Source organism: Gopherus evgoodei, chromosome 5 (genome assembly GCF_007399415.2).
Source record: "Gopherus evgoodei ecotype Sinaloan lineage chromosome 5, rGopEvg1_v1.p, whole genome shotgun sequence".
Lineage (NCBI taxonomy): Eukaryota > Metazoa > Chordata > Testudines > Testudinidae > Gopherus > Gopherus evgoodei.
The window spans coordinates 16,380,389-16,393,986 of record NC_044326.1 but is presented as its reverse complement, the minus strand read 5'-3'; the positions used below and the strand labels follow the sequence as shown (position 1 = coordinate 16,393,986).

The 13,598-nt window shown below is 38.7% G+C and overlaps 1 protein-coding gene across 4 annotated transcripts in view; it reads right to left on the bottom strand.

Moving 5' to 3' along the window:
- The window catches only part of UVSSA (UV stimulated scaffold protein A), a 112,307-nt gene that overhangs the window by 57,194 nt on the left and 41,515 nt on the right, over nucleotides 1–13,598 (bottom strand). For all 4 annotated transcript variants that reach the window (XM_030563449.1, XM_030563448.1, XM_030563450.1 and 1 more), the window contains one exon: nucleotides 9,287–9,395. In XM_030563449.1, the coding sequence (XP_030419309.1) occupies nucleotides 9,287–9,395 (109 nt within the window). The remainder of the gene's footprint in view (nucleotides 1–9,286; nucleotides 9,396–13,598) is intronic.

Below are 13,598 nucleotides of genomic sequence, written 5' to 3'. Positions count from 1 at the left end.
TGTCATAAGCAAGCAGCACAACCCAAATATTTTTGTTGCCTAGTCAAAATTAGCATTTAGCTAAAGCTGAATCCAGGCAAGTTTGAGGTAATGCTGATGAGAAAAAGGAAAGAGCTTTAAGGATCTTAGTTTTTCTATAAAATTCCACACTATCAAGAGCATCTGCCTCCCTATATTGAAACTGGTCAGCAGCCTTGGGATAGGGTTCAGAGTGAGCCTAGACATATTGGAGGACTGGACCAAAAGAAATCTGATGAGGTTCATCAAGGACAAGTGCACAATCCTGCATTAGGAAGGAAGAATTCCATGCACTGCCACAGCCTAGGGACCACCTGGCTAAGCGGCAGTTCTGCAGAAAAAGACCTGCGGACTATAGTGGATGAGAAGCTGGATATGAATCAACAGCATGCCCTTGTTGCCAAGAAGGCTAATGGCATGTTGAGCTGCATTAGTAGGAGCACTGCCAGCGTATCGAGGGAAGTGATTATTCCCCTCTGTTTGGCACTGGTGAGGCCACATCTGGAGTATTGCATTCAGTTTTGGGACCCCCACTACAGAAAGGATGTGAACAAATTGGAGAGAGTCCAGCGGCTGGCAATGAAAATGATTAGGGGGGTGGGGCACATGACTTATGAGGAGAGGCTGAGGGAACTGGGCTTATTTAGTCTGCATAAGAGAAGAGTGAGGGGGAATTTGATAGCAGCCTTCAACTACCTGAAGGGGTGTTCCAAAGAGGATGGAGCTAGGCTGTTCTCAGTGGTCGCAGATGACAGAACAAGGAGCAATGGTCTCATGTTGCAGTGGGGGAAGTCTAGGTTGGATATTATGAAAAACTGTTTCACTAGGAGGGTGGTGAAACACTGGAATGTATTACCTAGGGAGGTGGTGGAATCTCTTTCCTTAGAGGTTTTTAAGGCCCAGCTTGACAAAGCCCCAGCTGGGATGATCTAGTTGGGTTGCTCCTGCTTTGAGCAGGCGGTTGAAGTAGATGACCTCCTGAGGTCTATGAATCATAGAATCTTCTATGATTTTATGATCATTTTGGGCTCTTCAAAGTTACAGGATAGTTACCAAAAAGTTATAGCATAAAAATACTCATTTCTATCTGCAACTGTTCAGAAGACTGTGCCCCATTTTATCATCCACACTGATCTATACATTCATGACCTTCAGTCTTGGTCAAAACTCCTCAATGTCGAGGCACAAAGCGACATCATGAAAAGCAACCAATTGTTATGAGATACAGCAACCTATTGGCAACAAAGGTCACTAGTCACCTCACTCCAGTACTCACCTCTTTGATCTGACTACTACTTAAGCACAGTCCAGTTCAAGGTCATTGTCATGACAGTCTAAACCCTCCATGGAATTGGTTCTAGCCACATGGAAGATTGCCTCCTCTCCTCTCCCCTCTCCAACTGTGACCTGTTATAACAGTTCCACTTTACTGGAACAATGAAACCATCAACCAACATGGGGAAATTAATGAGTGCAGAACTTTCACGGCAGTGGGACTTAGACCATGGAACTAATTTCCACAAGATATATCAATAACCACAGACCTCACCACTTTTAAAACTAAATGTACACCATCAAAAAAATTTTTAACTAAGTCCTTCACACACACGCACACCAAGAGAAACCCCTGTAAACTAATCAAAACATTTTTCCTACCTGCAGGTAAGAAACAAAAGGGTGCTCAAATGCTGCAGTGAGAAAAGCTTGAGACAAAGTGGGTTGTTTGTTTCTCATGGTTTCCAAGAAGACCTTCCTCCATCATGCACATTTTTGACAGAGCAAGGGAGAAATGGGATTTGAGCTGAAGACAGCTAATGGATGCTTGCTAGCTTTAGTATGAAGATGCCTTGGTTAACATCTTGAAACAGAGGTGTTTTTTTTCCATGTTGTGATAGATATGAAAGCCTTGGGTCTGCATAGAGTTCTGTTATAAACAGCGAAATAACACTTGATAAAGATGGATATTTCTAGATCAGCTGAATCCGGTGGAGGTCTCCATGGAGAGAGAGAGAGAGACCAATGTGTAATAGTACAAGAGAACATTTCTTTGCAGCTTAGACTAAACGGTTTCCATTTCAGTTCATGAATGATTTTACTTGTGCTGTATTTTCTTGCCATGTTTTGCCTTAAATCTTTTATACTATTATGACTAACAACGTTTACAGTTGGAATTTGGTTTAGACAGAAGATAAAAGCACAGAAGTGTTTCTATAAGCAATAATTACTAATATGATTTTATTGCTTTCTCGTTCTCTTCAACTCACTCTGCATCAAAAAGGGAGATGGGCACGAAGAGCTGGAAAAGACTTGGCATGGCTAAAGTACAAGTTTAGTTGGATGATACGTATAGGAGACTGACTAAAGGTTAAAGTTATTGCTTCCACAGTACCACAAAGGAAGCACTCTGCTTGCGTTAACCATATTCTAGATTGCGAGCATATCACCACTCAGGTATTAAAAGGAAAGACTAATGCTAACACCATTGTTGTGGGTAAGCATGTAGTGCAATAAATTGTTACTTACTGATTCTATTTAATTTTTTTTTAGAAATAGTCGCACAAGGGAAGCACATTTTTAAAACTAGACTGGACAAAAACACTAGTAAGGTGTACTATAGCCTGCATTGTTTTTTCCATCTCTTAACTTTATCAGTTTTGGTGAGGCTGGTGGTTTCAGCTGAGAGATGAAGAACTAAACAAGCATGAAGACTGAACTACCCTTGCACCCCTAAAGGTGGTACCTCCACAAAAAGATTGAGCCACATTGTCAGGATAGCATGGCGAAGCTTGTTCTATTACCATGCATGTTGTTCCTGTTGTGTGGATAATGGACTGCAATCTCCAGGACTATATATCTACTATATTTCATGATCACTCACTAAAACATTTTTTTTTAAATGTTGAGAGACTGCTTGCTCTTACTAATATATAAAATAATTAGAGTGCATCAGTAGAATTATAAACTTACTTTTGCATGTTTTTTATTCCCTTCCTATTTTTGCCTAGAATGACTCTCAGTTCTATTATTCTGTCACAATATTTTTTTATTACTGTAACCATCAACTGCACATCTTGGTGGGCACAGGCTAAAGGGTCAGATTTTTAGAAAAACTGTGCATACAAGTTGCACTTGCAAAAATACATTTGCTATTATGGGTCCACCATGCACAACTGCAGATACAATTTTCTGAAGACAGTCTGAAGTGTATGACTTGTTATTAATTTTTTAATATTTACAGATGCAATCATCCATTACTTATTGGTATTCACTATAGGAACTCGTACTGTCAGGTGAAAAGGATTTTTGGTTTTTTAATTAAATGTTATAACAGGAAGTTTCAGTTTTTAAATACTGACGGGGGAGTGAATTTGAGGCACTGGTGGGAAGCTCTTCTTATCACTCCATGCACTGGGAAGACTGAACTAAAGAGCAGTTTCTGTGTTAGAACGATTCTGTATTTTTGCACTTTACTGTTGAGATAGTCTTAAAGATTCACACATCATGCACCAGCCCATGCTGATGTCAATAAAGAGTTCCCAGTGATTCAAAGGCGCTTGCATAATGATAGAAAAATAACTCTGTTGATGTACTCTGTAGCAAAGTGCTCTGGTGCTAGAACAGGGATATGCATGCCATCTATCACCCCACTGCTGCAAAATCATCCACTATGTACTGCGCGTTGCCCAGAGTCACAGTCCTGCGTAGCAGAAGGCAATTAATGGCTCTGCACACTTGCATGACAATGGCTACGGCACTGGATTTCCTGACTCCAAAATGATTCCCAATTGACTAGTAGCAATCTGGAGTTGCAAATTTCTACGATGCAGCCTCCACTCACTTCACTGTCAGGGCAGTTCTCATTTTGGTGTACCTGTGCTGGAGGGCTAGGACAAGTTCAGCGCATGGATCCACCAATGTGGCCTTGCGCATCCGAAAGTTTTGCAGCCACTGTTCATCATCCCAAACTTACATGACAGTGTGAGACCATCAGTCAGTGCTTGTTTCTCAGGCCGAGGTGGTAGACAGAGAGAGAGCCAGGCGATTTTATGGCATTTTGGAAAAAGAAAAGCACAACATATTTTGGGTGGAAGACACAATTATGGGATAGAGAAGACTGAATTATGGAAAGTTGGCCCCATGCTCCCAGTCGCCCCAGCATGACTTGTTTCATCCCTGTCAGGCATTGCAAGAACTTCCCAAAAGACCCTGCACTAGAAGGTGGTGCGTTGCACAGTGGGATACCTACCAACTGTGTACTGTACTTGCATTTGCATCAATACAAGCACTCCTTGTAGATGTGCGCCGCCGACGTGCGCCGCCAGTACAAGGAACCAAGTGTGCACACACACAAGCGGTTTAATAACTGCAGTGACTGTATGCTGATGTAACTTACGTCAACATAATTTTGTACCATAGACATGGCCTTAGTCTGTCCCAGTAACATCACATCATGCAAGCTAGGAGACCAGATGTGTTTTTAAATGAATAGAGCCCCAACTTTTACTGTGTTAGCAACACTCCAGAAGTATTACAGTCATTGGAAGAAAAAATATAAGTCAATAGCAGTGATAGTATTTTCAATGCAAAGTATCAAAATCATTTCTAAAAGTTATACTGGTAATTTTCTGTATTAATTCCTTTTCATCCGAACTTGTGTCTTTTCTAGATGAACTAACTATCTGGGGTGTCTTATATTCGTATCTGACATTTGTCTTTTAATAACGGTGCATTTAAAATGACTCTGTGATACTACAAAATGGCTGGCCCCTTGTCCCACTACAGACATCAGGTGCAAGTGTAAATAGGGATTATACAAATGGGAGGTCGTTAAAAGTCTGGTAATGCTAATTTGGCATGACACCCCTAATGGGTTATATCTTCACACTTCAGTTACCTAATCACCTAAATTATTTTAACAAATTTACATTTCATCTTACACATGGAGATTCAAATTGACTTGTCTATTTCTCCCCCCATCCTACAGTTCCATGATTTAAACTCAGCTCCTTATCTTAACCATTAAATATTATTGTAACTTTTTGGGGTTGCAACATTTATATCTATATACTCTTTCCAAAATAAATTTTTCCTTGGCACAAACTTTTTAGATCTCAATGGAACAACAAATATAGATTTGCAATCAAAAATGGTATTGGAAGTTGCAATTCATTTCACTGGTAAATACTTTCATTTCTCTTTGAGAAAATGAAAGAGAATTAGCTGACTTTCTGATATGACATTTAGATTACCATTTTATAAATTTCAGTGGTTGTGTATTACATCTTCGTTTTATTACATAACATAAAATGTTAATTTGAGGAGCTGTTCGACTTTCATTGTTTATTCAGGTGCAGAATCAAGGAGGGAAAAACCTTTAAATTATTCAGACTTTCTGTAGAATAGCAAAAGTGTATTTAAAATTGAAGGTATAATATGCTGTAGTTAAGAAATTCCAAACATTAGACTTCTGAACTGAGATATAAAATTCCATTGTTTCTTATATGCAAAGCATTTCACATGAATTAAAAACAAAGCTACCAAAATAAAACTTCAGCTGTATAAAGCTGGGATAATTCAATTGATTTCAGTAGAGTTCACCAGGGACAATTTTAACCCTTTTGTATCTGGAAAAAACAAATGTCTATATTTAGTTAAATATTTAACCCTTCAACACAGTTGTCTCCTGCTATCACATAACACATCTTTCCTATGCACATGATTTATTCTTTTAGGCCCAGATTTTTAAAGGTATTTAGGCCCTGATTTGCTCAGCATTGCAACATCTAATTGAGTTGGGAGCCTATGTCTCATTTTCAAAAGTGATTTAGGCACTTAAGAGTTTAAATCCTATCAACTGTTAAAGAGATTTTGGCTCCTAAGCGACTAAATTTCTTTTGAAAATGAAATCTAGGTGTTGCAATGCTGAGCACAGCAATGCCTAAATACCTTTAAAAATCTGATCCATACTAAATTGGCCCTTTAGTGCACATAAATTGTTTCTGATCAGGCCTTTTCTGATTTAGTAAAAGTGAATCATGTCACTGGGGGATTTAACTTTTAGAAATCTTTTGATTAAAAATATAAGCTCAACAAGATTTGAATTCAGTGGAGCAGATGCAGTTTACAGTTACACTGGTGTAAATCCAGAGTAATTCCACTGAAGTCAATGACATTACTCCATAGTTACACTGTGGAAAAAGAGCAGAATTTGGCCCAGTAAGTTACAAATACACTTAAGTATATGTTTTCATCCATCCTCATGTGCTTAAGAGCTTCTCTGAATAAGGATTCTTTCTTGAACTGGGGCCTTAAAACAGTAATTTTTTCCACCACAGAAGGAGCCCATATTCTCCCAGGAACACAACAGAAATAATAACTGCTAGCAACAAACTTTTAAAAGAAATCAAATAAAGGTCTATGAAGTTCATACTAAGTATGTCCCCTAGCTTCTACCCATATATATATACACATGCAAACTACCATTGTCAGATTTGGGGAGGAAGGGGAAATTGGCATTTTGGTTCTTCAGTTAAAAAAAAAAAGTAGAAGAATGTATCTTTTTATTAGCTACATTATTTATAGAAATAGGGACCTGATTCTATACAAGTTCTCATCAATGCAGTATCTGAGCACCTTCCAGTAAGTGTATTAAATGATGTGACTAACATCCGTCACATGTGGTTTGTTCATCCTCTCATCCTCTTTCCACAGGGAGAATTGTGTGCGCAACTGTTTTGTTTCAATATGGCATTGTTTGTGGGGTTCAATGAACACACTGCTATGTGTTTATGATACAGGAGGCCAGGCTGAAGTCATGTGCTTTGCACTTGGAGTGGAAGGTGGTGAGGATTAAACTGACCTTTTATATGTTATGCTAAGAATCTTCAGGCTGCTGTTAAACCACACATGGAAGCCAAGTTCCAGCGCTTGGTACAGTCAAGGCAAATACACCAGACTCCCCATCATCCCTAGTGCAAATCCTCTCCTTCAAGTCCATTCTCAAGACCCACTAGTACTGCAATGCGTACTCAGAATGAACCAATATTTATATAACTAAGTTGAGAGGCAGTTGGGGCAAGTGATTATTTACTGATTGATGTAATTACATTAACATTTATAAAAATGGATATCATATATATAAATATTGTAAATATTTGATTGTCTCCCTTTTGCCCACCCTTCCTATATTGCTGGTTTTAGGATTGTGAGCTCTCCAAGGTAGGGTCTGCATCTTCATATATGTTTACCTAGCACAATGGGGATCTCATCCGGTTTGAGGCCTCCCTTGGTTTTTAGGCTCTAGCATGACTCGATATTTTGAGGTTTCCTTGAGCTGACTTTGTTAACTACTGCAGTTAACTTTACTGCAGACCTCCCACACACTGTAGTCAGTCTACACGGTATGAGACAGTCAGAAGTACAAGGTCACTCTAATTGCCACTTTCTCAATTTATACATGCACACCTAAATTCCCTCTAAGTTGCACTGCTACCCAGCAGTCTACCAAGTGCCCCTCCTGCTTTCTGCCTTAGAGCCCCTGGCCAGCTGCTCCCAGAAGCCTCTTGCTTGCTGTGCAGAATGGGGGGTGCTGATGTCAGGGTGTCCCCCTCCCCAGTATCCCATCTCCACAGATCTGCGGGAGGACACAACAGGGCTCAGAAGTGGGAAGGAGCTTGCCGGCGGCTGCTGTTGTGTCTGAATAAGCAGGCTTCAGACTGGAGAATGCCAGTCTACTTAAAGGGGCAGCACATGTCTGTTACACACACACACACACACACACACACACACACACACACACACACACACACACACACACACACACACACACACAGTCTTTCAAGCTCCCCTCCCAACATATACTTGTATTATTGTTGTTGTTACTTCTTGATACTTCCTGCAATACACATATATTCTCTGTAACTGTAGTCTTTCAAAGTATTGTTATTTTAGTTTTTTGACTGGTCTATCCATTTCATCATTTTTATTTCTCTCTTACGCTTAAATTTTATTTTTGAGTAGTGAGTTCTAAAATGCCTAATCTGTCCTGGCTGGACTAATTATCCCTATGGCAACTTTAAAAAAATATATATTACATCTACGTTTTTTTTCTACTGGTGGCATTCTGCGTTCATTCTGCACATGGATGAAAAAAATTAAAGGGAACATTAATGCACATACCTTAATATTACGACAGAGAAAGAGATTTGGCTTTCTACATTAAAAAAGCTGCAGACTGACTTCCATACAGCTCAAATTACACAGATGTTTTAAAAAATAACATGAAGAAGAGTGTAAAAAAACCACTCACACAAGTTTTAAGATAATAGAGCACCATTTTTAGTCAGTCTCACAATCAGCAGCAATGTGAGACAGGAACAAAAAACTTATTACACTGTCAAGGATTTTTAACTTTTACTTGATGGCAGCATTCCCCTCTATACCAAAAGCTTCTGATGCTCAAAATGCACAATGTTACAGAGAAGTAAAACTCCAGACACTTACGAAGCATTACCTGGAAAGGACAAGGTCTAATGTACTGGAATTTAACTGTTTTAGATCAACTTTTTCCAATAATTCACCTGTCAGCTTTACAGTTATACTTCAAATGTACTCATTTATTTCAAAAAGCTTTAGAATGTGTTTGGAAAAGAGGGATGCTAGATTTAAATGAGCAGACAAGAACAAGATTATATTGTTTGTCATCTAGGATTCCCTTTGTGACACTACAACAAAGTACTGAGAGGTTGAGCTCCACTTAACCTTTTGCTACAATGACACCCACATTGGAGAGAGTGGCTAGGTTGTGGGCCACATTTAACCACCCTCAGGGCGTTAAGTGGCTGTGTGCCTGCAGATGCTATAATTGCAGCGAGCAGCACAAAATCCTATCCTGTTTCACCAAACCATCCTCAGTATTTCTAAGCCATGGTTGTTTACAATTATACTCTCCTACCACCCTATTCTGAATAAATAAATATCCTTTTTTAGAACACATGCACATATATATACAGAGCAGCTTCTGTCTCTAAATTATAGTGGAACATGGCTGAATGAAATAAGCTCCTGGTCTCAGTTGCTTCTCCTCCTAGAAAGTATTTGTTTATCTAGAGCCAATCGCTGCTCCCCTATCTATGTAATGACTTCCTCACAGCAGTCAGAGAGATTACCCACACCACTGATCACTTTATTACTTCATAATAGCTGTTTATTTACTTTACTGCAGCAGTAACATGCAGGGATAAAGCTTTTCACAGCTGGGCAAACTTACCATACTCCTTACGCAGGTGGTCTGGAATGTGGGGCTCATAACCTTCCTTCTCAGGGACCTCCACAAATTCATCTTCATCTTCGTCATCTTCATTGTCGGAGACTTTCATCTACAGGAAAAAAATACAGAAAATGAGACTATTTTTTCTTCCCTCCATATTGAGAATATTAGCAGACAGCAAGGCAGTGCACTATTGAGGCTCTTCTGAGCCAAAAGTATTTCCCTAATTATGTATTTAATCATCATCTAAGATTAGACCCTTTGTTTTACATTTCATCTCTAAAGCCATCTTCAATCCCTAAGAGATATCTTCTTTAAAGGTTTTCTTATCCATTAGAAGACACACAGTTGGTGAAGTGTGAGAAAGTGTGAAACTATCAAATACAAAAAAAGTTAAAACAACATTAAGATCTTAATGAGCAAGTGATAGTGAGCCTTATCACTGCCTATCCTAGTTTTGTTGGTTCAGCTCATTCAGCACAGGTTATGTAAGATCACCCACTGTGTACACCTCCCCAACACATACAAAAGGACAAATAGGATGAGCAAAGGATGGGCTGGCAGCCTCAACTCTGATAAAATCAAAGACATTCAAACTTGCCTTAATGTCATGCCATTTTACTGTGCTTCTCCTCCTTTGCAGAGTTGGAGCCTATTCTGGGACTTATTGAGGCATGTTGCCTGGGTGGATGGAGGGATATTTTTAAATAGTCCTCAGAGACCCTGGCATCCACATTCACAATGGTTTCCCCAGTTTAGAGAATTCTGTCCAGGCAATTTTAAAAGAGACATGCTGAAACTAACACAACCCCAATAAATCAAGCCATTCTGAAAAGCCAGCAGGTGTGTTGTTTGCATCACTTTGTTTTGGGGATATATGATTGCATTAAGAATACAGCCAACATTAGGAACACTTCTTTTCAACAGGCCAAGGGCCTTCACTGCACATCAGTCTGAGAACCCAAACTGTGGGGAAGTCTGCAGTAGATATGGGAGACTGGGGTATAACACTGTGGCTCAAATAAGTGGGATTCAATTAAAAGGGATTCTACTGTATTTACTTTTTGATAGCAGCTTTAAAAGAAAAAAATACTTGCAATACATAAAATATCTTATCTGATTTGAAAGACCCTAAACAATTACATCATTAGGTTGCAAACCTTACTATGTGGAATCTAAGGAACTGAAATTATTGGGATTTTTAAAATATATGCATGTATAGCCCATATTACACATAGAATGGAATAGTTATGGGTAGTTGAAAAATAAAAATGCAGTTCCTATCAATTAATCAAAGCAACTAACCCATATTAGAGGCTATCAGCTTCCTAAATTTTATTTCAGCCAATTTTTGCCATGAGCATGCCACTGAGACTCTACAACCTTCCTCCAATGCCTCTTTCTTTCACATACATCTACAAATAACATTTCCCCTCAAAAATTATCATCTGGGCAAAAACCATTTGTCCCTTCTTCAATGAGAATTTGTATAGCTAACTTATAAAATCCCCAAATTCTGGTAGTCTCTTAAAAAGACAGCAATGCTGCCAATCACTAGTATTTTATTTCTCTTGCCCAATTTGGGGAGATTTTCAGAGATTTACATGTCATGGAATACAGGAATTATTGTAGTTTTGCCACATGCTTTTATGGGTTTCGGAAACTATGCAAAGGATCCATTAAATGAACAGTCTTACGACAGAACTCACAATCACACTTATTCAAATTCCCTGAAGTAAACAAAAGTGACAGAGAAACAGGTGATTAGATCACCTATGATAATTTTTCCCCACCACGGATTATCACTTTTAATTTCCTTCTCACTGCACTTACCTCTTTCACGCAGGTACTAGTTCTAAAAAGCACAGGAGGAAGAAGCAATTTCCCCCTGCAGCAGAATTTTACCAATGTAATTCACTAATCTAATCGTGTGTCACAGCTGCACACTTGAGTTTCTCTAAATCATACTGAGATTCTGAAGCCAAAAAAACCTGGAAACCAAACCTTAGTCTACTGAGTATATTAAAAATCAACAAACTGGGCAAAACTTTGCATCAGCATTGCTTATAAGCGACACTGAAGCTCATTTCTAACACAAAATGTTCAGTTGCCCTTGACACTGCAATTTACCCTTCAGTAAGTGAAATTTAGAAGATGATTTCTTTGTTTCTTAATTGACTCTTTCCACAGAACACTGTAGTCCTAAGTTTTAAAAAGTCCTAAAGGACAGTAGATTTATCAAGTGCATCATAACCAAACAGTATCTTTTGTCCCCTAATTATTTTTGGGTTTAATATTAATCCCCAGAAACTCGTTTGAAACCAGTCCTGAAGTCAACAATACGTAGCTACAACCCTGGACATCCCATTGGCCACATTATCACTACTTCTAATCAGCAGACAGAGTTGCCATGCTCTAGGCATGCTGGAGGGCTCTGAGTTTTAAATTACTTTTCACTTCCCACTGCAATTATTCCTCCTCATCTTAAGGAAAGAAGCAGTTCATCCCTGCCTGGTGTGGCCAAGACAGACAAATGCTGCATCCGACCTCTCATGGCCCAGACTGGAAGTCAAACTAGAGTTCCAACACAGAAAGGGTCAAGTGCGCTACAGCCAATCAGAAACACACCAGCAGACTGGGTTAGCCGATTACCAAAGAGGCACATCAATTTTTAAATTTCAAGCTTTTAGAAGACCTTTCACAGCTGGCCTTTAGAAAGAGAAATATTGTAGGGTTTTGCTTTCAGCACAACATGAGCAGTTGGGAGACTGAAAAGGAACTAGTTTGTTAACAGTGGCTTCAAAGTTCTACTTTTTTCCCTTTTCTACTTGTTAAAGGCAATTTAGGAGATGGGAGCAAATTAGCTCTCTTCTGGCTAGTTAGAGCTGCCTGTTTGTTCTGTTAAAAGATATGATTGTGTCAAACTTTCTACTCTCAGTTCCTATTTCTGAGTCAGCTACAAAACAAATTACACCAAACCAAAGCTTGTTATGGATGGTCTCAGTCTAGAATTTGTTTGTGAAAAATGTGAAAAATCAAAAATAAAACTTAGTTAAGGCTGATAATCTAGCCTAAATCCAATACATTGTGTCTAGGATATTGGAGATGTTTTAGTTCAAATACTTACATACACTATATATATATCGCAAAACCTGGGCAAGACTTCAGGACACAGAACTTGTCTTAACTTTAAATTTCCCTTGTTTTGTTTGTTTTATTTCCTCTATATTGCTTGAGAAACTTAGCTCTAAGAGGCTTCACCAAACAACCTGCATATCACACATGGCTGACTTAAAAACTGAACCAGGAGCAACATCCTTGTATACCTGGATGATCTCAAAAACTTCGAAGCATACAAAAAGCCCTGCTGTGAAAAGGTATAACCAGATGCAAATTCACTTTGTTTAGGCACAATCCATGAACTGCGCATTTAGGTACTATAGGAAACATTAATCATAGGAAACTGTAATTTTTGTTATCAGTCTAACACTAATCAAAAGGGAAACCTGTCACTACCACTGACCTGTGAAACGTCCCAATTATACTCTTCGGAAATGACAGGAGCACTTAACTTCCTCACTGAGTAAATGACGACGATCAATCAAGTTTGAATAACAATGAGCCACAGAGCTGAAAATTATTTTTTGTATAGAATCTACGCAGGAATTTATGAAAGGTGAAAAGCAACCCAAGGTTTTAGGGGCATTATGGCTTTCAGCTAGTGCAGTGCATATCAAACACTAAACAGAATTTATGTGTTTTAATTTTCTAAAAGGTAGATGTGGACTTGGTGCTACAATGCATAACATATAATGCCAGATTTTAAATATGGGGGGCATTTTCATAAAATATTATGCTTATTGTTTGCACCCTTGAATTTCAATAGGGATTTTTATTAAATTTAGTTTTCCTGTAAAAATATTTAACTGCTTAGCTAACTATTAGGAATTAAGCCTCCTTTTCCCTCTTAACAGACGTAACATGTTTATTTTTATATCATTTTAAACAAGCAGCTCTATCTTCCTTTTGGTTCTCAAATATGTAGCAAGGTTATTCGTAGTTAGAAATTCAAAAGTTGGGAGGTACTATTGACTAGTTACGTCTTAACACGTCAGTGGAATGAAGAAAATTAATTACATCTATATCATTCCCTTCATGCAATTTTGTTCCCCTTCCATTCCACTACAATTGACTCAGTCAGGTGAGAACTCCCCAGCAACATTACTTTAGTTAGAGAATCACCGATATAAATTCCATTTCCCCAGCACCAGCTAAGAGCATTTATTCCATACAGCCCTTTTGTTGCTCCCAG